The sequence below is a fragment of the Grampus griseus genome (assembly GCF_964374135.1).
Source record: "Grampus griseus genome assembly, chromosome: 7".
NCBI classification, from domain to species: Eukaryota; Metazoa; Chordata; class Mammalia; order Artiodactyla; family Delphinidae; genus Grampus; species Grampus griseus.
In genome coordinates, this window is record NC_139001.1 from 62,923,245 (window position 1) to 62,950,022 (window position 26,778).

Sequence of the window (26,778 nt, forward strand, 5' to 3'; positions counted from 1 at the left end):
AAGAACATGTATGTGTGTGTATATATACAGATGTATACTTATATATGTGTGTATATATATCTATACATGTATACACACATAAATATATACATGTATATGTAACTGAACCACCATGCCATACACCTGAAAATAACACAACCTTGCAAATCAATTATACTTTGACAAAAAATTAATATATAAGAGATATTCATTTGGTTAAGAGTAATACATATCCTTGTTTTTAAGACAAACTGCAATTTATTTATTTATCTTTGTTCTTCAGCAAACATCTAAGAGGGAAGAAGAAACCAAAGAATAAGTAGTCAGTCAAATAATAGATTTGAACTTAGTCTGATAACAGCCAGGCTATGAATGCATGACCTGGTAATAACTTTTAAGGCTAAGACAAGAGTTTTTTTCAAGTTAAAAATTTCAATATGGGAAGGCAATTCAACTATTTGAGAATGATTCTTACCTTTTTCCAAATTCAGTTCGTCATCTTGCCTGGCTTGGAAAGAATATAAGGCCTTGCAAAGCCCATTGCCGAGCTGGGTCACACCGGAGGCTGAAAGTTGGATCAAGTTATAATGACTAATGCTGGGTCAGTAGGCAAGATGAACATGGTGGGCAGTGGTCTGGTTTTTCAGCCGTGTAGTGCAGAGCTTAAATGTACTGAAATCTTCCCAAAAGGAAAGTTTATAATTGTATATAACATTCATTCTCTGATTCAGTAACCATTTCTGATGTACATACTATGTGGACGAACTGTGTATATTACATAATCAAAAGCTCTAACATAGAAAGTCTGGACAAAAAGTTACTGTAGTATTAATAATGATGACAATTTTAAACTGTTTCCCACGTGAACTTAATCAACATCAGTTAGCTAAGCTGTGTGGTAACTGTATTCATGTTTTGGAAAACCAGCACCAGTTTTGCCAATCAGGAATAGATAGGAGACACTTGGAGCAGGTGCTTCCTCCATCATCCCCAGGTACTTAGGGAACTGTTTCTCAATGATGCAACCACGAGTCTTTAACATACCATGTGGACTACAATGGCCTGGGTTTGATTGAAACTTTTTTGCCAAGTTCTAATCAAGAATCTAGAGAGTCAATGTTATCGTTACTATAGTTGAACAATGACGGATGACAGGTGCTTGCATGTATATGTGTGTGTGTGTGTGTGTTGAAAGGTAAAAGGCAGTGGGGGTGTGGATGGAAAATGACCAAAGTCAGGTGGCTGAACACTGGGGGCGGGTAGGCCTTGGGATCACCGTGTTTCCTGAAAAGAGGTTGGGATTTGCATGGCAATTTGGAGGAGTCTGTGGAGACAAAACTGTAGAGTCCTCCCAATGTTTCCAGGCTGAGTGTGTGGACAGCAAACTGCAGGCTGTCTGAATAACATGGAGGCCAGTGACTGGAGGTACCTTCTCATATTAGAGAATTCTTTTCCCAACCCTCCAATCTTCTTGAGTCCTTCCCACCTTCTGGATGACATTTGCACAGAAAGCTACACATTTTAACAAATTAATCAGTCCTAATTGAAACGTAAATTTCTTTGAGCCGATTTATGTCAATGTGGCTCTGAAAATAAAATATAATTTTGGCAACGTGCTTTACTGATAGGACCCAGCCCCACATTATTCTGGGCATGAGATTACCTGTAGATGAAGAACTTGGAATTCTCTGCCCACCAGAAGATGACCTGCTCACGACATTCTCTAATCTCTTTGTCAGAAAAGGCCGAGATATTTTTACAGAACTATGTGTCTGCTGCTGTTTGAATAGTTAAAAAAAAAAAAAAAAGTCATTTTTTACAACATTGTCATCAAAAGTATTTGCGAAAAGTAACTATTCTGCAGCTGTTTTCCTCAGGAATTTGTTTTTCAATTGTTGGGAGGAGGGTATAAAGAAAAAATTCAATACATTCCTAAACCCTACTCTAGCACATTCTTGTTTCTGAGACCTTAATATTTTCAGAATTAGACAATTACCATATTTTATAGCCTGTATTTGCAATTCTGACCTGTACCCCTAGGCCAAATAGTAACATTTCCAGCATTACTTCTACAAATTGAACTTGGTTTTAAAGCAAGTGAAATGATCATGACTCTGTGTAAATGACTGAGACCCTTTTAGAGCTTGAGTCTCTTAGAAAGAAAACTGTCCCTTCATCACAAGGTGGTTACAGCTCCCTCTTCTTGTAGGAAATGGAAAACAGCTACCTGTGTATATTCACACGCTCATCAATTCCTAGAGTGTAACACTGGGAAAATTCATGTGTGTGAATTTTTTAAATTGTGCACACGCATTCTCTACATTAGGAACTATGTTAAATGGATGAGACTACTGCATATCACAAAATCTTACAATTTAGGTCTGTATGAATACTAAGATTTTGATTTAATAGAAATTTTACTATAACAGCATGTTCAAAGGATAAAGTGAGAAGTATGAGAAGGAAGAAGGAACCCAAAGTGTTTTTAACTCATTAATTTATATATGAATACAAAGCATGTATGCATTTGTGTTTAGCTCTTGTTACGGTGCTCAAAAAATAAATAAATGTATCTTAAAATTGTGCAACTGGGGATTTGAGCATATGGCATATATAATTCGTAACAGTTTTTTTGGCCTGTTGCTGCCTTAAGCCATTCCACCCAGCAAGCCCAGTCCAGAAATTATAGCCAACCTTTTAAATGCTTACCTTTTCTTTCCACTTGAAGATGGAGTTACTACAGACATGGCTGGGTTGAGGTCTTTGCTCAAGTTCTGCTAAGACGGATGACAGTTTATAGGCGTTTGCTTGCAAAAGCATTAGTTTCAAGTTATTCTGTGGATACATCATTTGACCATATGAGTAAACTTCTAGAAAATTTTGAGGCACAACTGCGTGGGTAAAGGGATATCAGGATAACTTCCAAAATGACAAAGAGGTCCAGAAAAATACACATTCAACTCATTTGCAACTCATATGCAGAAAATGCTGAAGAGAGAAAAACAATGGACACTTTAAGTAGTCTAGAGGAAAGCCTTAGTTGTTGAGTGTGTCGTATTCTAGACCCTTGTAAATAAGGTAAACCAGAAACCTTGATAGGTATATTACTCAGCATTTTTTGGCAATGAATCGCTTTACTCGAATTTCTGCTGAGGAATGAGGTAGAGAATAATAAGTGCTGATTGCAGAAGGTAGGCTTTCGGAAGGCTTTGAAGAAAGGCAATGGTGCCATGGGCACTTAACATAAAGAACAGAAGTGAACTCTTATCAATAGAATCAAATTAAAATGATGTGAGTCAGGGTTTTGTTGTTTATGTTATTGTTTCTTGAAGAGGTGAGGTCTTATATTACCCAGAAAGTCTGCAGTAACACTTCTGGAAACCAGAAACCATATTCTGGGGTATTTGAATATAAAAATAAAGACTGAAACTAAAGCTATTCTCCTAGTCTCTCCTGTTCTGATTTGACCTTGAGCTAGAAACTTTATAATGACTTCTCTGTCAAGTTGTAAATCAAATCATAGAATCTAAATATTGGAAGGGGTCTGCTTATCCAATCTTCTCCTCACCATTGTCTCTCCCTTTTCCACACCTCCCGCCTGGGGGTTCCTAATCCTAACATCCCGGCCAGGGGGTCACAGCCATGGAGCAAACACCTCCAATCGATGGGGAAGGGCTCTAATCCTTGGAACAATCCACTGCATAGTGGGCAGGCTCAGCTAGGATGAAATCAAAAGCTCCCCCATAGCTTCTAGCCTTAGATCGAGTCTGCACTTGAGAGCATCACAGATCAAGTCTCTCTGCTCTGTGGTGCTCCTTCCGGTATCCAAAGACAATATCTGCTCTAAATACCTCCAGTTTCCACAATTTCTCAGAGAATATGGCTTGCCAACATTCTTGCTTCAAACATAGCACTTCAAGGACCAAGAGTCAATGAATTAGGAAGAATTTCTATGAAACAGAGCTTCTCCCTGCAAGAAACCTCTGCGTAACACAAAATCAGTCTACCACTATCACGAGTTTCCTTCCATTAAAGGCAGACGTGCGTGACCGAATTACACGGATATTTGGCACCTACTATTTGAAGGCTCTTATTTGCTCCATCACTAGATCATAAACACCATAAACTCAGGGGTCAGATCATCTCCCATCTTGCATCCTCCACTGTGTGAATCAGGCCAGTTGTGTACCAAGATGATCCTAATAACGTGTTCTATGTCAATGACAAAATTTTATGCAAGAACCCAAAGAAATAAACTTAAATCTTAATGCTATCATAAAATGCTCCATATGACTTTCTTTTGGTAAATATCATTTACATCGAATTAATTAACTAAACATTTTATGCTGTCACAGAAAATGTCTAACAGCCTGTTTTATAATTTTATAAAAATTATAGCCATATGTCACTGCAAGGATATTAGACCTCTGTTCCCAAGTGAACAGAATTCAGGCCTGTCTTTTCACAGAAAGTGTCAGGTTTATTTCTGTAACACCACCTCCATTAAAGGAAGCCACTGCTAAAAAACAGATAAACTGTACCTGGCTGCATCTGTCTACTTTTACCAAAGAACTATTGAAATTGCTCATTTGGACAGAATTATTAGGTACCTACTTTTACAAGAGAGTTGTTTAGACTACGTGCAAGGTAAGGAAAGCTGGTTCAGCTTCCTGGATCCTTCAAAACATTGATAAAATTTTGATCTCTTCCTGAATTCTTCTCAGATTAACCGCAGTCAACTTCCTCTCCAATCACAGCAGAAACCCTGTATCTTGTACACATAGGTTATAGTAGCTGTTCATTTTTATTCCTGTTTAAAATTCATGGGCCTTTACTAACTGCCCTTATAATGTGGGTTCTTCTGAAGAGGCTGCATTGCCCACAAATCCCAACAAATGTCTCGGGGCTGCTGCAGTCCAGCCTTTCAGCTACAAGGCCCGGAGGTGCCTCTCCCTGCCCTCCGCTGACAGTATGTCCCCCTTCCTTCAAAACAACCTTGGTCTCTGAAGTTTTTTTCCTTGTTTCCCTGGAAGCTCTTGCCTCACACCCCAGTCGGCCATCTTCCTTCTGTGCGGTCACATCTCTCCTTTCCCCTGTTATACTCGGAAGACCCTGATGTTAGCTCAAGGATGAATGGAAAACAGCATCTCAATGATAATTACCAGGATTTCAATTCTCCTCTGTGCCCTGTGCTAGCATTTTCTAAATAATGCATCATCCTCACAAAACCCCTTAGGTAGCAACATCCCTCTTTAAAGGTGAGAAAACTAAACTTGTCCCAGGTCCCTGTAAAAGGCAGAGCTAGATGCAGGCCTCTCTGAATGCAGACGCTGTGTTTTTGGTCACATCTGTTAACTGGAGTAAAGTACACACGGTCTTCAGACCTTACTTGAATGATTCTATTTGGGGGAATTCTATTTTAGGCACTTCCCCCCCCACCCCCGGGAGGACACTAAATCAAACATTTCTAAGTAGCTGGATTTTTCCAGATTCCTCAAACCACTTGTCAAGGAGCTGAGTGTACAAGCTCTCTGACTAGACTGTTCTATGTCATGAGAAAGGAAAGGCAAACAGAGGTCAAATGGTCCAGAAAACAAGCATTCCCAAAATAGCTCCTTCATCATTAAATCTAGGAAATGGCATTCTGCAAATGTTTACCTCGTCCATTAAGGCTGCTGTGCTTTTTTGGCTCTCTGTGTCTGAGAAGCAGGGGTGGCTGGAGTATGCTTTCAGCATTCGTTCCAGGCCTGAAAGTGAAATAAGGCTGTCAGTCTCTGTTCCTCTGGTCCTAGTGGGACACAACTGGCAGGTGGTTATACTCGGAGGGAGCCTGAGCCCAGAAGTGATGCCGGGAGCATTTCCCAAATGGCTGGGCCTGTTTCTGTGTGTAGTTGTTACTAAATTTTACTGAATGGGTGACCTGTACCTTCATTTAATGGGATTTGAGAAATGCTGGTGCTTAAGGAGTATTGATTGTTATTTTTCAAGATGAGATTTTGCATCCTCCTTGTTGTCCCATTCCATGGTGGATTCCTAACATTTACCCCCATGTTAAGCTCTCCTCCACTGATATTTACATTTCTAAACATTTTGCTCTCTTGGATTTCCTATCAAGTATTACATTGCAACAGGGTTCTCTGGTCCACATAAAATAAGCTCTACATATCAGAATCATAAAAGTGGAGTTGTTTTTATTACCTGTAACACTTTAGAGCTGCTTCACGTTCTCACATACCTAACGTCTAAGTATAGGATTTAATTTGAATGACTTTCACATCATTCAGGAAGTTAGTTTAAAAAGAAACAAACAAGTGGTGATCATTCTGTAATGTATAGAAATACTGAATCATTATGTTGTGCACCTAGAACGAATGTAGTGTTGTACGTCAATTATACTTCAATTAAAAAAATTTATATAAATTAAAAAATTTTTAAAACAACCTATTAGCACCCCCCAATAGAATAAAATAAAATAATATGGGGGAAATACAAGAAAATGAAAAGCCTTGTACACAGGAGGTTTACTGTGTTTTAAACCAAACAAATTGTCCCTCATATCAGCCAATTTCAGGAACACTGTAAAATGATACACTTCTGGAAATGGTGGTATAGTACTTGTATAGATCTCACAGACCAGAATGTCATTTTCAATTTTTTTTGCTCTCTCCTTGCTTTTTCATTTTTCTTTATTCACACAAATTAGGTTTTATATCTGGTCTTTTAAATGAGATGATCTCTGCACCAGTCAGCAAAAGCAGAATCACCCTAACTCTGGATGAAACCTCCGAGTAGAATACTTTCCCTTACCAGGCCAGTCAAAGAGGTAATTACACACCTTGCTGGTCTCGCGAGGCTTTTTCAATATCTTTTTGCAGTCTCAACAGTTTTGACTTTATTGAAGATGCCTGTCGCTCTTTACTCATTGCATTTTTAGGATCTTCTTCCTTTAGGAAAAAAAAAAGGAAGTTTAACAATTTAAAGGGAAAAAAGTAAGAGTTGCTACTCCTAGTTGCACTGAGGCTTTCACTGACTGTATTCAATTTTAACTTGATGGAAGAAAAAAGAAAAAAAAATAAAAGCAGGGTTACCTCTGGTTTTCTACAGATTGGTCTACCTTTTCTAGACCTACTGAATAAGAAGACAGCTCCTCGTTTACAACTTGTAAGTGTATAGCTGAGCACTTTCTTTAATAGATAAAAATTATTCTTGGAGGGTGAACGTTACTATGGCTATTTCATAGGAGCATGTGGCTCACCAAGGGAAGGGGCATGAAAGCTTCAAGGAGACTAGCTGACTTAACCAGCACATTTCAGTTGAGGGGTAGGAGGGCAAAGGGTACTCCTTGCAGGAGAAATGGCACAAGCAAAGGACAGAGGGAGAGTTGTGTGAAATGTATGGGGAACAATAAACAGACCAGTTGCTTGAGCAAATGTAGTGGAAGAAAAAATTGTCTAAGTAGTTTAGGTCAGATTTTCAGGCTGAAGTAGGGATTTTATCATGTAGGTTATGAGAACCATTAACAATAGCAGAGCTTTCATATACGTTATTTCCAGAGTTGAAAGAAAAAAAAGGATGTTAGGACACAGTTTAAATGCCTAGTAACAAGTCAAAGCAAATATCCTACAGTGATATGCAACTTAAAATGATTAAAACCTTTATGTGAAAAAAGAAAAAGGATGTTAGGGTCAGGTTGGGAGGTGGCTGAACATAAGTGCAGTAGATGGACAGAAACCTTGGAGAAAGGGAAAACTGATGACTGAAGATGGAAGTGCAGGAGTCAGGACTTATCTGGTAGGAAGGAGAAAAGCGAGGACCCTGAATATTGGTGGAGAGATTAGCTTTAGATAGACTGTCCTGAAGAAAGAGAAGAGAAGATTTAGAGCAAAGAGAATAATAGCCTTTACAAAAATATAATGTAGAGACTAAAATATTTAATATACATACTGTGTATTATATATTATAAAAATTTTCTCTATATCCTTTATTACATGTGACTCTTTGTGATTCTTATAACAACTCGACGAGATTGGTTTTATTTTCCCCATTTTACCTGTGACACTCAGAAATAAATGAAGGCCCAAGACGAAACAGCTAGTAAGTAATTACTGATGAAACCCAACTCCTGTGACTCCCAATTCTCCACCAGAGTCCACTCCTTCACATGTCTGCCTGAGGCTGAGGCCCAAGCTGACGTTACCTCTGCAGGTGAGCTCCGAGTGAACTGCAAGGATGCTTCAGTCCAACCCTCAGTCCTTCCTTGCTGGAGGAACGCACCTCATAATCTGACTCTCATGCCAGTCCAAGACTTCATTTGGTTTCTTTGGGGATGCCTATATTGTTCACAAATGTATTTCCACGGATAGATCACTACTGGATCAACTTGAGATAGATTAAACTGCCGTTGTTAACTTTCTTAAATTTGTCCTTCTCTTTCAAAAATTTGTCAGAAAGAGGAGGCATTTAAACTGCAGATACAATCTTTTGAACATGGCCTTTACAGTAACCTTACAAATATTTTTCACACTGATCACCAGCCCTCCAATATTCACATTCAGATAGTTCTCCTGTCTTACCCTCGTCCATGTAGATTTCATAGCACTCCGTAAAAGCCAGTCTACACTTATTGCCAATGACTATAAAGTCAGATTTTGGAGGTGTTTTGCTTTAAGAATATTAGGACAATCCTATTCACCCATTTGGAGATACAGTCCATTCTCTTAGACAACAGATACATAGTCGTTAGTTCTGCTGCACTGAAATTGCATAGAAACCAAAAATTCCCATGGGCACATCAAATAAGATAAACCATTGTGGCTACTTCTTTACATTTCAATAGGAGCTTAGTCAAATTTTCAAGGAGAATGACCCTTATTTTATTGACAGGTTAGCTGATAGAGGCATTTTTACAAGAAAGTAATAGATATATTTTATTGTACATTTTCCCATCTCAGTGATCACCTACACAGTTTGGAAGAAAAAAAAAAAGAAGTACTTTCCCCATGTAATCAAATCTTCCTTTCCACTTCCATCTCTACCTTTGTTTCCGCTTTAACAGACATTGCTATTGCTAATTTGCTTTGCCTTTGCCAGGGTCGGAAAAAAAGATTCAATTAAAGAAACAGCCAGCCACTTATTGCTGTTTAGATGGTGGGAAGGAGAAAGCCGGTCAGAATTCATTATTGTGTCAGATCTAACAGCCTTCCCCTCTCCCCTCATCTCTTGTTCCCTGAGTGGGGGTCCTGGGATGTTGGTTTTGGCTATACTTTTATAGGAGGACATGACCAGTGGTCCAGTTTTACACAGAGAGAGGGGTGAGCCTCCCAGACTGGACCTTGGAAGTTGAGTGGAATACAGCAGAGGGCCCAGGAAGGAGCAAGCAGGAGTTTTTCCTGCAGATTTTGGTAATTAACGATCAGCATCTAGAACACTACAATTAAAACTAACAAGAGGGGAGTGAAGGACAAAATCTTTGAGGCATGACCTGACCCAAGAAGATAAAGAATTTAGCCCAAGAGAGCAAACAGGCAAGATGTCTGGGCTCTGACCAGGGACACTGATCAGTTTTTAGCAAGGAAGGTCATGTGATAGTAGAATCACCTAAATGTTCTCAAAATAAGCCTCTGGAATGGCAATTAATTTATGACAAAGGAGGAAGAATATACAATGAGAAAAAGCCTCTTCAAAAAATGGTGTTGGGGGCTTCCCTGGTGGCATAGTGGTTGGGGGTCCGCCTGCCGATGCAGGGGACGCGGGTTCGTGCCCCGGTCCGGGAGGATCCCACATGCCGCGGAGCGGCTGGGCCCGTGAGCCATGGCCGCTGCGCCTGCACATCTGGAGCCTGTGCTCCGCAACGGGAGAGGCCACAACAGGGACAGGCCCACGTACCACAAAAAAAAAAAAAATGGTGCTGGGAAAACTGGACAGCTACATGCAAAAGAATCAAACTGGATTACTTTCTCTCACCATATATAAAAATAAACTCAAAATGGCTTAAAGACTTAAACATAAGACATAACACCATAAAACTCCTAGAAGAGAACACAGGCAAAACATTCTCCGACATAAATTGTACCAATGTTTTCTTAGGTCAGTCTCCCAAGGCAATAGAAATAAAAACAAAGTAAACAAATGAGAACTAGTCAAACTTACAAGCTTTTTCACAGCAAAGGAAAGCATAAACAAAACGAAGAAACAACCTACAGAATGGGAGAAAATATTTGCAAAAGATGCGAACGACAAGGCCTTAATTTCCAAAATATACAAGCAGCTCATACAACTCAACAACAAGAAAACAAAAAACCCAATCCAAAAATGGGCAGAAGACCTAAAGAGACATTTCTCCAAAGAAGACATATAGATGGCCAACAGGCACAAGAAAGGATGTTCAACATCACTAATTATCAGAGAAACACAAATCAAACCTAAAATGAGGTATCACCTCACACCAGTCAGAATGGCCATCATTAAAAAGTCTACAGGGCTTCCCTGGTGGCACAGTGGTTGAGAGTCTGTCTGCCGATGCAGGGGACGCGGGTTCGTGCCCCGGTCTGGGAGGATCCCACATGCCGCGGAGCGGCTGGGCCCGTGAGCCATGGCCGCTGAGCCTGCGCATCCGGAGCCTGTGCTCCGCAACAGGAGAGGCCACAACAGTGAGAGGCCCGCGTACCACAAAAAAAAAAAAAAAAAAAAAGTCTACAAATAACAAATGCTGGAGAGGGTGTGGAGAAAAGGGAACTCTCATACACTGTTGGTGGGAATGTAAGTTGGTGCAGCCACTGTGGAAAACAGTATAGAGTTTCCTCAGAAAACTAAAAATAGAATTACCATATAATCCAGCAATCCCACTCCTGGGCATATATCCAGACAAAACTGTAATTCAAAAAGATACATGCGCCCCTGTGTTCACAGCAGCACTATTCACAATAGCCAAGACATGGAAACAACCTAAATGTCCACTGACAGACAAATGGATAAAGAATACGTGGTACATATATACAATGCATATACTACTCACCATAAAAAGAACAGAAAAATGCCATTTGCAGCAACATGGATGCAACTAGAGACTATCATAATAAGTGAAGTAAGTCAGAAAGAGAAAGACAAATACTATATGATATCACTTATATGTGGAATCTAAAATATGACACAAATAAACCTATCTACAAAACAGAAACGTAAAATAGATAGCTAGTGGGAAGCAGCCGCATAGCACAGGGAGATCAGCTCGGTGCTTTGTGACCACCTAGAGGGGGAGGATAGGGAGAGTGGGAGGGAGGGAGACGCAAGAGGGAAGAGATATGGGGACGTATGTATATGTATAACTGATTCACTTTGTTATAAAGCAGAAACTAACACACCATTGTAAAGCAATTATACTCCAATAAAGATGTAAAAAAAATATATTGAAAAAACTGGAAGAAAATAAAAACACTGACAACAACAACAACAAAACCAGAATTATGGACATAGAAAACAGACTGGTGGTTGCCAAGGGGAAGGCGGATGGGGAAGGGATGGAGTGGGAGTTTGGGTTAGCAGATGTCAGCTTTTATATATAGACTAGATAAACAACAAGGTCCTACTGTATAGCACAGAGGACTATATTCAATATCCTATGATAAACCATAATGGAAAAGAACATAAAGAAAGAATATATATATATATGTATAACTGAATCACTTTGCTGTATAGCAGTAATTAACACATTATAAATCAACTATACTTCAATAAAAAATTAATAAAATAAACTCAAAATGGATTAAAAACTTAAATGTAAGACTTGAAACCATAAAACTTCTAGAAGAAAACACAGGCAGAACATTCTTTGACACTGGTCTTAACAATATTTTTTTTGAATATGTCTCAGGCAAGGGGAACAAAAGCAAAAATAAACAAATGAGACTACATCAAACTAAAAACTTTTGCACAGTGGAAGAAACGTCAACAAAACACAAATGAAACTTCCAACAAAACGAAAAGGCTACCTACTGAATGGGAGAAGGAATTTGCAAATGATTTATCTGACAAGGGGTTAATATCCAAAATATACAAGGAACTCATACAACTCAATATCAAAAAAACCAAACAACCCAATTAAAAACTGGGCAGTGGACCTGAATAGACATTTTTCCAGAGAAGACGTACACATGGCTAACAGGCACATGAAAAGATGCTCAACATTACTAATCATCAGGGAAATGCAAATCAGAACCACAGTGAGCTATCATCTCACACCTGTCAGAACGGCCATCATTAAAAAGACAACAAATAAGTGTTGGTGAGGATATGGGGAAAAGGGAACTGTGGTACACTGTTGGTGGAAACTACCATACAATCCAGCAGTTCTACTCCTGGGTATATACCTGACGAAAGCAAAAACATTAATTTGAAAAGATACATGCACCCCAGTGTTCACTGCAGCATTACTTACAACAGCCAAGATACTGAAGCAACCTAAGTTCCCATCAATAGATGAATGGATAAAGACGATTTGTCATATATATAATGGAATATTACTCAGCCACAAAAAAGAATGAAATCTTGCCATTTGTGACAACATGGATGGACCTAGAAGGTATTATTCTAAATGAAATAAGCCAGACAGAGAAAAACAAATACTGCATGATTTCACTTACAGTGGAATCTAAAAAAACAAAGGAACAAACACAACTAAACAAAAACAGAATCATAGGTATAGAGAACAAACAGGTGGTTGACAGGGGAGAGGGTAGAGGAGGAAAGAAATAGGTGAGAGAGATTTAAGAGGTACAAACTTTCAGTTACACAATAAATGAATCATAGGTATGAAATGTACATTGTGGGGAATATTAGTCAATAATAATGTGATAACTTTGTAGGGTTACAGATAATAACTAACTTTATCATGGTGATCGTTTTGTAATGTACAGAAATATCGAATCACTGTGTTGTGGTCCAGGAACTAACATCATGTTGTAGGTCAATTATACTTCAAAAACAAACAAGCTCATAGAAAAAGATCAGATTTGTGGTTACCCGAGGTGGGCGCTGGGGAGAGGAGGAATTGGATGAAGGTGGTCAAAAGGTACAAACTTCCAGTTACAAGATAAGTAAGTACTGGGCATGTAACGCACAGCATGATAATAGAATGAACACTGCTGTGTGTTATATATGAAAGCTGTTAGGATAGTAAACCCTAAGAGTTCTCATCACAAGGAAAAAGGTTTTTTTTCTATTTTTTTAAGGTTCTATCTATATGAGAACGGATGTTCACTAAACTCGTGTAATCATTTCATGATGTATGTAAGTCAAATCATTATGCTGTACACCTGAAACTTATACAGTGCTGTATGTTCATTATATCTCAATAAAACCAGAAGAAAAAAGAAAAGATATAATCCTCTAATTAGGTTAAAGTTTTTCAAAGGCAAGGACCAGAAAGGATGTTGACAATAATTTGCACCTCCTAAGATTCATGCCTCTGTGTGATCCCTTCCCCTTGAGTGTGGGCTGTTTATTGACTTGCTTCTAACAAATAGAATCTGATGAGATGTCACTTCTGAGATTAGCTTATAAAAGACTATGCTTCCATCTTGGACACTCTGGCTCTGTCTCTCCTGCATTGCTAGTTCCAGGGGAAGCAGGCTGATATGCTGTGAGCTCTCCATAGATGGAGAGACCCACACGGCAAGGAACTGATATCTCCAGCTAAAACTGTTCCCGAGGACCAGAGGCTTGCCATCAGCCACGTGAGTGAGCTTAGAAGCGGATCATCTCCCAGTAGAGCACTGAGATGTCTGCGGTCCCAGCTGACACCTTGATTACAGCCCTGTGTGGGACTCGGGCACCCAGCTAACCCACACCTGGATTTCTGACCCACAGAAACTCTGAGATAATAAATGTTTGCTTCAAGCTGTTGAGTTTGGGGGTAAGTTGTTATGCAGCAATAGACAAACCAATGTGATACACAGTAATTATTTATAGAGTGTGAAGATTCAGTCTTGGGGGGAGGGACAGATCAGGAGTTTGGGATTGACATGTACACACTGCTATATTTAAAATAGATAACCAACAAGGACCTACTGTATAACACAGGGAACTCCGCTCAGTACTCTCTAATAACCTAAATGGGAAAAGAATTTACAAAGGAATAGATACATGTATATGTATAACTGAATCACTTCGCTGTACACCTGAAACTAACACAACATTGTTAATCAACTATGTTCCAATATAAAATAAAAAAAAATTTTTTAATTAAAAAAGTAAATGAAATAAAATATTTCCTTCAAAAAAAAAAAAAGATTCAGGCTAAAACCCTGTTTGGAGTTCTTCCCTTGCAGAGAATATCAAAGACAGGTTTGCATTGCCCAGTCTGTAAACCACACAGTTTTTAAATTTATACGGACTGTGAAAAAGTCAATATTTTTGTTTCCTTTACAATTGCTCTCAATTCTTTTCAAAATGAATCCCTCAGTATATGACTAAGGTTTCCCATGAATGAAACTTCCTTCCATCCCATACTTACAAAGTAATCAGTTAATAGGAACTCAGATTTATTTTCTGTAGATGAAACTGCGGTTTCTTCCACGAGAGCCTGGATATCATTTTCGACATCTATCTTGCTGATGGCGCAGTGGATCTGCGTGTGGCACTGCAATGCCGAGGAAAGCAGAACAAGGTTGCAGAGGACATGTTTCCCGCCAGTTCTTACCATGCATACCAGAGATGGCGAATTCTTTACTACTCACTGTGGTCAGGGTTTGGCCAAAAACAGAAATATGTTGTGAGTACTGGTTTAAGTTATTGCATAAGAGTTGAATTCTTTCCTTCTCCAGCTCCAGGATGCTCTGAGAAGGATGAAAAATGAGATTAGATCAGCCCACTGTTATACAAAACTGAAGTCACCCACTAAGCACAAACACAACGAAGAAAGTCTGAGTGAGCCGTCCTGTCTGTGCCTCTTGATTACATTATATCCACATTGTGGAGGGGGGTAGTTTCCCAGGACAGGAATGTGATTTGATGTCTGTCTTATTTTATCCTCCATTAGGATCAATTTAACTCACACACTTTCTCCAGGCTTTTGTGGGTCAAAAAGCACATAGGTGGATGCCACAGGTTACCTGATGTTCACAAAGAAGGGGGAGAAAGGAATCATTTGAAAAGAATCTGTGGGTTCCAAAAAAAGAATGAAGCCCAGTAAAACCCACGTCTGTATCTTGGAAATGCAGTCAGACACTAAGTATTTCTAGAATTGTTTGCAGCACATACAAGGCATTCTGCCGGTTCCGGCAGGGACAACGATGATGAGATGCAAATTCTCTGCTTAAGGAAATTATGTGATGAGAGCAGAAGCTTAAAGTCTGATCAATTCATCATCCTGACCTAAAATTAGGCCTGGGGGTCAGAGACCACTCTTGGAAGGTGGCAACACAGCCTCCCTGTTTTATGCGGGATGACAAAAATTCCACTTTTAGAGTTTTATAGCTTTTAGCTAAGAAGAGTAAATAAAGTAAGGGAGGTCACATTTGCCTTGTCAGCCATTAACATTTTAGAAAAAGTTAGTTATTTGACTCTCACCCCTCACTGCTAGCTGAGCTACAGACTGTTTGTTTTGAGGAAATACAGGGACGCTCAGCAACTAGGCATTGTCCAAGAAGGCTGGGTCAAGTGGAAATGCAGGGGGCATTCCTAAGCCTTGTGAGGGCCATAGGAGGCTGCTGGGTATGTGCCCAGAAGCCCATGGGCTTCGACAGGGGTGGCAAGTGTCCAAGACAACATGCCTCATCCCATTTCTGTAAGGACAAGGCCTGGGCTTTCCCCCTTTATCCAGAGGCTAGGTTCGTTCCTTTCATACCCGCCATCCCACCCTGCTTCTTCCCACACAGTAAAGAGTACTCATCAATAGTCTTTCCTGAAAAAGAAAGCCTTCTTGGGCAAATTGGTGGGTGGCATTATCGTGGAAGTAAGAAGGGCGGACTGTGTCTCAAGGCCTTTTGTAGGGTGGAGGTGGGGAGACATCACAAAGGCCACTGGCTTCTGCCATCCTGTCTTTCAGCACACCTGCAGGGGCCACTAGCCTGTCCAGCCTGGTGTTCCTTTATACCCTTGTGTGTAGACTGCATTCACATCCTGCTGTTATTTAATCTATGGTATATAATCATTAAATTTTCAAGAAATTTATTTGTGTAATAGTTACATAAAGTTTACCTGTTAACCATTTTTAAGTGTACAGTTCAGTGGCATTAAGTCCATTCACATCGTTGTGAAACCATCACCACTACTCATATCCAGAACTTTTTTCATCTTGCAAAACTGAAACTCTGTACCCATTGACAATAATTCCCCATTCTCTCTCCCCTCATCTCCCCTGGCAGCCACCATTCTACTTGTTGTCTTCCATGAATTTGACTACCCTAGGTATCTCTTATAAGAGGAATCATACAATATTTGTCTTTTTGTGTCTGGTTTATTTCACTTAGCATAAAGTCTTCAATATTCATGCATATTGTAGCCTGTGTCAGAATTTCCTTCTTTTTTAAGGCTGAATAATGTTCCATTGTCTGTACTTACCACAGTTTGTTTACTAGTATATAGTCATTTTAATGCTGCTATTAAATGCAAGTGGTAAGAAGCTGGCAGTAACTGTGAACATCTGTGTCAACCACATGCAGATTTCAATTCTGTACCAAGTGTCCTGACATTTGAATCGGGAAGCCTAGAGCTCTGTTCCCCCATGGCTACCTTTTTTGTCTAGTCAGAAGCTGCATAATTTTTGTAAGTCAATGGGAATGAAATACCTTTGTTTCTGCTCTTGGTCTCCTGAGTCTTTCTCCAAAATCTCAAGTACCAGCCATTTAAATGTGCCCTCTGTCCCCCAGGTACAGGTTTAAAGACACAGAAGAGTAGCCTAGCAAATGTAATGCTTCATCAAAGGGCATAAATCATATGCCTCCTCTAACAAATATGTAAAATAAATTCTGCTCAGTGTCTTAGACCTCAAGTGGGACAGTCATCAAAAAAGAAAGCGTCTTTATATTATGGGAAAAGATCTAGAAAGCAGCTGTTCTAGTTTAGTACCGTGAGCAAAGGACAGGACAGAAAACAAAAGCCAGGTTTGGGGAACACACTGCATCCCTGCTGGGCAGCTGTTTCTTTACTGTGACAAGTGCTGAGCCACTAGCATCAATCTGAGACTAGAATAACCAGTGTCCCTTGGTGGCGATGGCAATATTTAAAAGATTTTAGTTTCATTTCAGGGAAATCATTAAGATGATCTATGTCTGCTCGTGAAGAGAGGCTGAGACAAATTCCACTGTGGGAAGTGGAAATCCATATCTCATTTAATGAATTATTGCTTTCTATTATTTTGTTCTTTTTGTATAAAATAGGTCATAGAGAAGCAAGATACTCTGGAGGACCTCAAATTATCCTCCTGTGCTTTCATAATAGCACATGAGAGGAAAGTGGGATCAAAGAGTTATCAAGGAAGAGTAAATGGAGAGGCTGTCTGGGGCCCAGGCTTCGTGATGATGCACACTCTTCATTCATGCTTTTCACTTCCTGCTATCCTGACCTTCCGGTTTGTACTAGCCGGGGAGATTGGAGTGACTTCATTTTCATCTAAATTGTTTTCATAAAACTGATCAAAGAAGTACCTTGTTTTTTCTATAGCACGAACTCTCAAACTTTAGTACGTCTAGAGATCACCTAGACCCCTTCCTAAAATCATTCAGAAGTTCTGACTTACCCCGTCTAGGAAGGCACTCAGGAATCTGAATTTTAACAAGCACCCTTGACATTGTCTTGGGGCCATAAAGGGCTACAAGAAAATAAATTTTAAAATCATTTATAATTCTTCCACCTAGAGATGACCACTGTTAACATTTTGATGTATTTTAGTCTGTCGAGGTATGTGTATGTATGATTTTATCTTCCTAGTTATCAACCAAATTATTCAAATTGGTATCCTGTTTTTTCACTTAACATTATACATAAGCAGTTTCCAACGCCACTAGTCTCCAAAACACCATTTTAATTAATAGTGCCTTGTGTAGAGTGTATTGATTTATTTAGTCATCTCCTTAATTTTGGCCATTTGTATTACTTCTTCCCTTTTACTTTTAATGTATTTTTAACAGAAATCTGTATTTTGTTTTTCATCTACTTCCTCAAGATGGATTTATGGAAAGGAAATTAGGTTTTTCAACCGAGGTTCTAGGAGAGAATTAAACCCTAATGTCCTAAGGCATCTGTTATCTGCAATGAGTTACCATTTCTTCTCTGCATCTAGAGGCTATTAGTCACTACCATCCTTGGGGAACTGAGAAAACAGTCACTCACATTATTTTCTGTGTTCCGTGGTTCAGATGAGGAACACTAGTTGATAATGTGAACATTTTTAAGGCTGTTTGCATTTATTGCAAAAGGCTTTCTAAAATAATTCCTCTAGTAAATACTAACAGTACCAAACATTTGATTTGTGGTCACTTTTGATAGAGTGGCTATTATTATCATTATCATTATTATTATTTGGCCACACTGAGCTTTCCACACTTCTAATAAAATTCCATTTTAATTGAGTTCAGCCCACTTTTGTTATGTGTCTTCATGAATATCACATTTTACTCCTGTTGTTTGCAAACAACAGAGAATGAGGAATACATAGTGTAATATGTGAGTCAATGACTTGTTGGTATAGACTGAGTATGTACAAGCCAACGAAATACTAAGTAAGGGAATCCTTATTGGTTACAGTTAGGCAAGGATGACTCGACAGGAGTATCTCAAGTGGGTCTAGTAGGGCTTGGTTTGGCACTCAGGGGGCAGAGGCTAGCTCTAAGCAAGAGGATAAGCTTAGAACTTAAACTTAGAACTCTTATGGGAGTAAGAGGAACTGTGTGAACTTAAAGGAAGAGGGGGGAGAAATACCAGTGGCCTCCAGCATGGTGGTAGCAATAAACCAGGAAACAAAGAGGATGAAAGGAACCTTTCTTTTTTTATGGAGATTCTGACTTGTAGTAGATTCTCTACCTGATTTGGATTCTAATTAAGAAACCTAAAGTCTTAAATATTTTTAAAGCTCAGTTGAAAGAAGCTCTTTTGAAAGGTAAATGATATATATCTTGTCACCATCACGAAGACTTTATAAGCAAAGAAGATAATTTCCATAGCTTCAACATAAAAGTTGGGACTGCTGAAAGCAGGCTGGGGTGGAAGGAGAAGGTGGAGGAGGACCCTAACAGGAGAAAAGGACACTGAGAAAAAGGAAGGAGAGACCTAGTAAGAGCCTCTGATAAGGGTCCTTAGTAACAGCAATACCTAACACATCTTGAAGGCCAGCTAGACGTCCGCTACACCAGGAATCCTGGCAGCCATACCAGTAAGAATCATAATTATCTCCCGTTGTTGTGATATAGGTAGAAAAATGAGACGGATGGAGACATCTAGGTTAAGTGTTTTTCTCATAGCCCTTGAAGGGTGCCTAGAAGATAGAATGCGAGCAGTGATTTCTCTCCCACACAAAGCTCTTTGGAAAAAGAAAGAAAGAAAAAAAAAAAAACTTGAATGCATAACTTACCTGGAAGCAATTTTCCAGTGTGTTCTCCCATTTCAGTCTGGTAGAACAGCTGGCCATGTTCTTTTGGTAGTAATTTTCATCTTCTTTTGACAACTTCTCAGTTGATTTTTTCAGTTTATTGAGGAGCTAAGGTAAAACATCAGTGTCACATATTTATGAACGCATTTATGAAAGCCCTTTGTAATTCTGGAGAAAGAATTATATGCATCCCAATGATGGTTTCTCATCTCCCAGCTAAAGTCATAAACAGTGACGAGAGATGACAAAATCAAAGACCTTTCTCAGAAAACAGGGATGTCAGAACTGAAGGGAAACCTAAGAGCCTTTCAATAGGATTCCTACAATTTTTCACATGAGGAAATGGAGGTCCTTAAATACCATGTGATATGCCCACTTTCATCAGATGAAGGAAGAAGTCAAATGACAGGTGCAGAGAAGCAAGTACAGATCAGGAACCTCCAACTCAAGACTGTAATCTACCAATGATTCCCGTGCTCTTATTTCGTAAATCCTTCAGGTCTCCGCATTTCTTACCGGGACAGGTAGAGATTTGCACAATCAGATAATTTATAAAACTAGCATTAGGCCTGGAGACCATCCTCTCACTTCACTTTCACTATTTAAACTCTGCATTATAACTCTGGAATCAGACTTCAGGATTAGAGTCCTGGTTCTGACTACAAGTGAGTTACTTAAACTTTAAAAGCCACAGTTTTCTCATCTCTGTGATGGGGACAGCGATGCTCCCACTTCACTGTGTTGCTCTGAGGAATCAAGCAGGTGATACAGGTAAGGAACAGGGCACACTGCTTGACAGTTAGTGTAGCACTCAAAGACTAGTGAGTGTTACTATTACTAGTGAAGAAAGAGCCTGAGATACATGCCATTGTTCACTGCAAGTTATGGACAGCTTGACAAATGCTTTCCTGTCATCCTGACCCCCAATGATACGCTCCTTCACAAAGAGCCCCTTCTAGCCAGTCACCAAAATTGGCCATCCTGATTGTGAAAATCAAAGTAATACAAAACTCTCTGGACCAGGGTAGTTTGAATTGAATTCTCAAAATGCTCAGACACATAATTTCACATCTCTGAGAAAGGAACAAGTTGTATTTACATGAATGATTCTCAGACTTTAATATGCCTAGGAATGACCAGAGATTCTTGGAAAATTGCAGATTTTCAGGGTTCCACCAATAGCAATACTGATTCAGTAGCTCGGTAGTGGGATCAGGAAATCTGAATTTTCACTGCCTCCTCAGGTGATTCTGATGCAAATGGTCCTCAAGCCACAGTTCAAGGAGTACCAAGGAGCCCTGTGATTTAAGCAGTTTAGGATTTTCAAGGACAGAGATGAAGGTTTTTAAGAATGCTCCCCTTTATGTTTAAGGACATTTTGACTAAAGTTTCAGTAGTGAAGAACATTCGTCCAAAATGCTGAATATTAACACCACTCACTTTATTATTCCAGTTGATATGCTAGCCATTCAACTGTCCCTCAGCTCTGATGTATGGCCTACCCAGGACACGGATGGTTTTGTATATCAAGTGTAATGAGCCATTTATCTATAGAGATATGAGCTTGTGAATTTTAGCCTGATAATGATACAGAGAAAGGGTTGAATGTGTACCATGGCTATACTTGGCTAAGTCATTGTTCTTTGATTCTTACTGAGTGTGCCCAGCAATGAGAACAGAGTCAATCTGGAGACTGATTGTACAAATCTCTACCTGTCCTGGTAAGAAATGCCAAGGCCTGAAGGATTTACAGAATAAGAGTACAGGAATCATTGGTAGATTACAGTCTTGAGTTGGAGGTTCCTGATCTGTACTTGCTTCTTCTCACCACTCACGTTCATCAGCCTACACTCTATAGCTATTGACTAGAAGTTTCTGCTCAGCAAATTTGCAGCAAATAACCCCAAACATATACAGAAGAAGAATGGAGACTCTTATATTCTTATTTAAGGAACTTCTCAGAAAATTTCCTAAAATTTGTCAAAGATAAATACTTTTTCTTTCCTCTTTTCTTTCTCTTGGAACAAACATCGATTCATTAATTCATTCATCAAACATTTCTTGACTGCCACACCGTGTCATGTACTAGACACTGGGAATAGATAAAGGAACTAGATAGGCTCCCTCTCTAGTCAAGAACCCACACAGGCCATTGTTATCCTGTTTGATAGATCCCAAGATGATAGAAGTATTCAGGTGTCACAGAGTGGGTGCTCACAGAAATGATCCCTGTGTGAATAAACCTAAAATGAAAGTAGGAATTGGTGAGGCAAAATAGCATGACATGATACCAAAAAATATTTTGGTGAGGTTGGAGCACACAGTTTGAGAGAAATAATAGCAAGTGAAAATGCTGAAAAGTTAAGCAAGGGCCAAGTCAGGGACGGTCTTGAGGGCCACATAAAAGAGTTTGTGCTTTATCCTGAGGTCACCTGGAAACCTTTGAAGGCTTTTTAAAGGAGAATAATATGCTCAGATTCGAGTTCCAGAAAAGTCAGCTTGGCTTGTGTATGGGGGATAAGGAGAGGAAACACTGAAAGCCAAGACACCAATTTGTCAGTTGGAGTAACCCAAGCAGTGGTGATGGTGGCCTGGGAGAGAGTAGTGGCAGTAGGGATAGATATAAGTAGATAAATTCAGGAAGTATTTGGTTTAGGACTTAGAATTGGGAGGATATGGTAGATGGTGATATTCAAATATATAAAAAACAGAGGAATAAAAAATATTTTTGGTAGAGGGAAGTGATGGTTCTGATTTTGGATATTGAGTTTGAGATGCCAGAGAGCAGTTCAGAGACTGGTTTGGGCTGGAGATATAAGTTTGGGTATTGTCAGCAGAGACATGGTAGCCAAAGCCTTGAGAGTATATTTGTTGAGTACGTGCTATGTATTGAACACTTGATATTGAGAGTACTGTGTGGGACACTGGAGATATGATGCCGAATAAAACAGAATGAGGCCCAGGAGAGAAATCATCAGGCACAACAACATAGAAAGTTCAGGCAGAACGAGGGAAGTCCATAAAGGAGCTTAAGAAAAAATTGACAGAAAGGAAAACCAAAAGAGTAAGATGGCGTTGTAGTTAAAAGAAGAGAATGTTTCTAGAAGGGGAAAGTCAATGATGCTTAATGCTTCTAAGAAATTAAATAAAGTCAGAACTGGAAAGCACCCATTAGCTTTAGCAACAAGGACCACGTATTCAATGGTAAGAACATTTCTAGCGAATTGGTGGGGAAAGCTTGGTCAGTGGTTTGAGGAGTGAATGGGAGATGAAGTGGAGACAGAGCACAGATAACCCTTCCAATAAATCTTATTGTAAAAAGAAAGAGATGATGATATCTGGAGAGGAGCAGGAATAGGAATATCAGGGAGACAAAGGGTGTCTCCCTGATTCTTCCTACTCTCCCAAGATAGAGGGAAGTTGAAAAGGCTGATGGGAAGCAACCCTTAGAGATACAGGAGAGAAGGGAATAATCCAGGGAAGGGCCTCTGAGAGGAGGCTGGGATGGGAATCAGAGCACAGGATGAAGAACTGGCCTGTCGCATTGCACATAGGACTTCAGTAGGGAGGTGGCTGTACTGACTTCTATTTACTCTGTGACGCTGGAGGCAAGATGGTCTGCTGAGAGTGGGTGGTGAGGATGGAGGAGCGAGAAGAATGGAGATGTAGATAAGCTCCTGGTGAGAACAAGGATTGCTGAGCAGGAAAACAGGAAGGATTGCTGAGCAGCACCGAACCAGCCCGGCTCAAGTGGGACATCATGGGCACGTCTGTGTGAGATGCAAAAATGAATGCCGCCTTAGGCGTTGAGCTTTAGGACTAAAAAAGAGAAAGCTACCAGATAAAGTGATGACGATGGTAGGGGTCTGTGTTGTAATGACAGCCAAGGGCTATGGTTGACAGGACCAGGTGGAGGAGGGCAGGGGAGGATCATGAACTTCCGCCTCCCAGGGAGGCTGCTAATGAGGGAAGGAAGCAAAAATTTACCACTTAGCTGCCCACGCTTTTGCCTTTGTCATTCCTCGACATCAATAAAGAATAGCTTCTAATGAGGGCTCCAAATGCCTACAACGAGGTCCTGGGGCTTAGGTTTTTAACTTACTTTGGTTTTGCCTCCTCTTCGGAAGCTGTCTCATTATTCAGTACCTGTTATGGTCATTTCAAACTGTGAAGATTGACACAAGAACCTTGTAATATCTTGCTAACAATGAATCTAAGTTATTCAACTGATAGTTTCCTCAGATGAAATAATAGAGTTACTTGGCAATGACAATTCTCTTTTTCTTTTAAGAATGTTTTGGGTTGCAGTGGTGCTGCCTGCACTTCCTTAGGGGGACTCCATCTCTGGGGGAAGATATTGACTATTTCAAAGGTTTCCAATCTGGGGCACATACCATAAGGGGTGTCCAAGATAATCTAATACTCCAATATTAGTTGTGTTCATTTTTGCCTAAAAAGAGTGTTCAAGCTTACTCTTATTCAATATATGAATTGATATTGGTGCCCATGTGTGGACAGTTGAGGATTCTGAAGTGTTCTGGAGGGAGAATGGGAGTTTTATAACATGAGAAGCTGATGTGGGTCCCACAAATGCTTTCACTCTCAACATCCTGGGACATGTGCCCATCGGCAGGAGTCTGGATCATACGGATTTACAGATTTATTATCCACTTTAATTAGGTTAACACACACAAAATGAACACATGCCTTAAAAAGATGTCTGCTACGAAGCTGTAGATTGATGTTAATACAAACAATGCAAGCACAAGAAAGCCACAGGAAAACGCCAGAGCTGACGCTTTCTCCCACTCCCGATTACAGGTGCATCATCACCCACATGAAAAGGCAAAAACTGGCATGATCTAGTGAGAGCTGATGAGAAGTTGACCAAGAAACTGACATTATCAAGAAGACATACTAGAAATACAAATTTATATTTACTATGGGTAAGGGTGAGCCTTGCCCCACATGTATATTTTGTCTGTATATGTCCCTTAATCACTATATGAAGACATCATGATTAGCTAATCACTGAAAATATTATTTCATTTTTACCACATCCTTCAAATATTTCTACTTTTTTATGTTGTATAATGTTCATAACATTAGTTTAATATAAAAAGTATTCTATATAATATACAAGATAGGTAAAGTACATTATATAATTCATTATGCTATGTGTATATATTTTTTACTTATTTGGGGTGTGAGCTGAGAGGTGTTTAATCGGGCTCCTTATCAAAAATATTGGAGGGGCTTCCCTGGTGGCGCAGTGGTTGAGAATCTGCCTGCTAATGCAGGGGACACGGGTTCACGCCCTGGTCTGGGAAGATCCCACATGCCGCGGAGCAACTAGGCCTGTGAGCCACAGCTACTGAGCCTGCGCGTCTGGAGCCTGTGCTCTGCAACAAGAGAGGCCGCAATAGCGAGGCCCGCGCATCGCGATGAAGAGTGGCCCCCGCTTGCCACAATTAGAGAAAGCCCTCGCACAGAAACGAAGACCCAACACAGCCCAAAATAAATTAATTAATTAATAAAAAAGAAAAAAAAAAGAACTTAGCACAGTGCCCAGCACACAGTAGATAATTTAAAAATATATATATATTGGACACCACTGGTTTAATTTGTCATCTGTCAATAATACCTTTTGAAAATATATGAGGACTGGGACTTCCCTGGTGGTCCAGTGGGTAAAACTCTGAGCTCCCAATGCAGCGGGCCCGGGTTCGATCCCTGGTCAGGGAACTAGAGCCCGCATGCATGCAGCAACTAAGAGTTCACATGCCGCAACTAAGAGTCTGCATGTTGCAACTAAGAAGCCCACATGCCGCAACTATGAGCCCGCATGGCACCAGGAAGATCCTGCGTGCCACAACTAAGACCCAGAGCAGCCAAAATAAATAAATATTGTTTTGGAAAAGATCTTTAAAAAATATATATATATGGAGACCAGGAATAACTTAGGATCCTTCTCATATTCTGCCACACTACAGCCCTGCAGAGACCCCGCACAGAGGGGGAATCAGCCACTTCTCCTGTGTTCATAGCTAAGGGCAGGAAGCCCATCCATCCCTAAGCCATATGCACTCAGCCGGCCATGAGAGGTTACCTTCTGCTTCTCCTTCTCGGTCGTAATTTGCTTGGAGCTTTCTACAAGATGGAAAAGCGCTTCATGCTTCTTGGTACTAACCATCAATTTCTTCTTGGCCTAGAGTCAAAAACATACAAAAAAAGCAAAAAAGGATCAGAAACTGATATCAAGAGAAAAACTCTTCTGTTCTGGAACAAGTCATGTTCACGTGCTAGCTTGAATGATTGTGTATGTTTAGTTCTTCATTTCTGCCCTCACCTCAAAATCTGCCTAAAATATCACAGTGGCTAACATTTTGCCCTGAGAACCACTGTGTATTTTTTTCATTACACTGAGTTCATTCAAGAGGGTTATACATTTTGTTAAATCACCGAAGGCTTGCGAGTTTCCAAAACATTGTTCTAGCTAGCATAATGGAAGGCAATGGCTTTACCACCCCCCGTACCCCTGCCAAAAAAATCACAACAAACATGGAAGACTGCTGGCATCATTCTTTTAAATCTGCCTGGCCACAATTGAGGTCATTTTAAGATGCTCTCTTAAAACTTAGAGCAAAAGAACAATTTTGCTCCCTGATGCCTGGGCTTGAGAGCTGGGCATCTGCCTGGCATCCCGTGAACTACCCTGCATTTGTGGTGGGCAGGCGGAGGGAGGGGTCAGGAAGGAAGCAGCATTCAAAGCCCCTTATTCTGTTGATGCCTCCAGCCTTGGCCTGGGTTATGATGTGGGTGATCCGTCATTCCCTATACAGTCCCAGCTTGGCAGAACAGGATGCTCCAGAGATAAAGCCAACAGCATTTGGTCTGAGTTGGATTTAGCCTATTCAGGAACTGGGTTGATTGGAAGATGGTATGGTTTTTCACCTCAAGTTGCAATGACTGTAAAACCAGACAATGAAGGGAAAAGTCCAGGTCTTTCTTTCCCTAGGAAGTCAGAGGCAAAGCCTTCTGAAGGTCTCTAAACATATGAAACCTCTACAAAATGGATTTCAAGGAACAAGAAGCTCAGAGACCCTCCCCTCCACCTTCTGTCAGTCACATGCCTGCTGATAAATGCGAGCAGGAGCCAGGAGCATTTGGTTCTTTAAGGCTCTTCATTCGAGGCTCCAAAACAGACTACACCGCAT

General features: G+C 40.1%; 1 protein-coding gene across 1 annotated transcript in view; it reads right to left on the reverse strand.

Moving 5' to 3' along the window:
- The window catches only part of NOSTRIN (nitric oxide synthase trafficking), a 69,648-nt gene that overhangs the window by 9,116 nt on the left and 33,754 nt on the right, over positions 1 to 26,778 (reverse strand). Inside the window, exons 7-15 of the mRNA XM_082658769.1 lie at positions 25,671 to 25,769; positions 19,544 to 19,669; positions 14,712 to 14,810; positions 14,489 to 14,614; positions 6,815 to 6,923; positions 5,638 to 5,726; positions 2,689 to 2,814; positions 1,643 to 1,757; positions 455 to 544 (exon numbers count right to left, since the gene is read on the reverse strand). Of these exons, the coding sequence (XP_082514895.1) occupies positions 455 to 544; positions 1,643 to 1,757; positions 2,689 to 2,814; positions 5,638 to 5,726; positions 6,815 to 6,923; positions 14,489 to 14,614; positions 14,712 to 14,810; positions 19,544 to 19,669; positions 25,671 to 25,769 (979 nt within the window). The remainder of the gene's footprint in view (positions 1 to 454; positions 545 to 1,642; positions 1,758 to 2,688; positions 2,815 to 5,637; positions 5,727 to 6,814; positions 6,924 to 14,488; positions 14,615 to 14,711; positions 14,811 to 19,543; positions 19,670 to 25,670; positions 25,770 to 26,778) is intronic.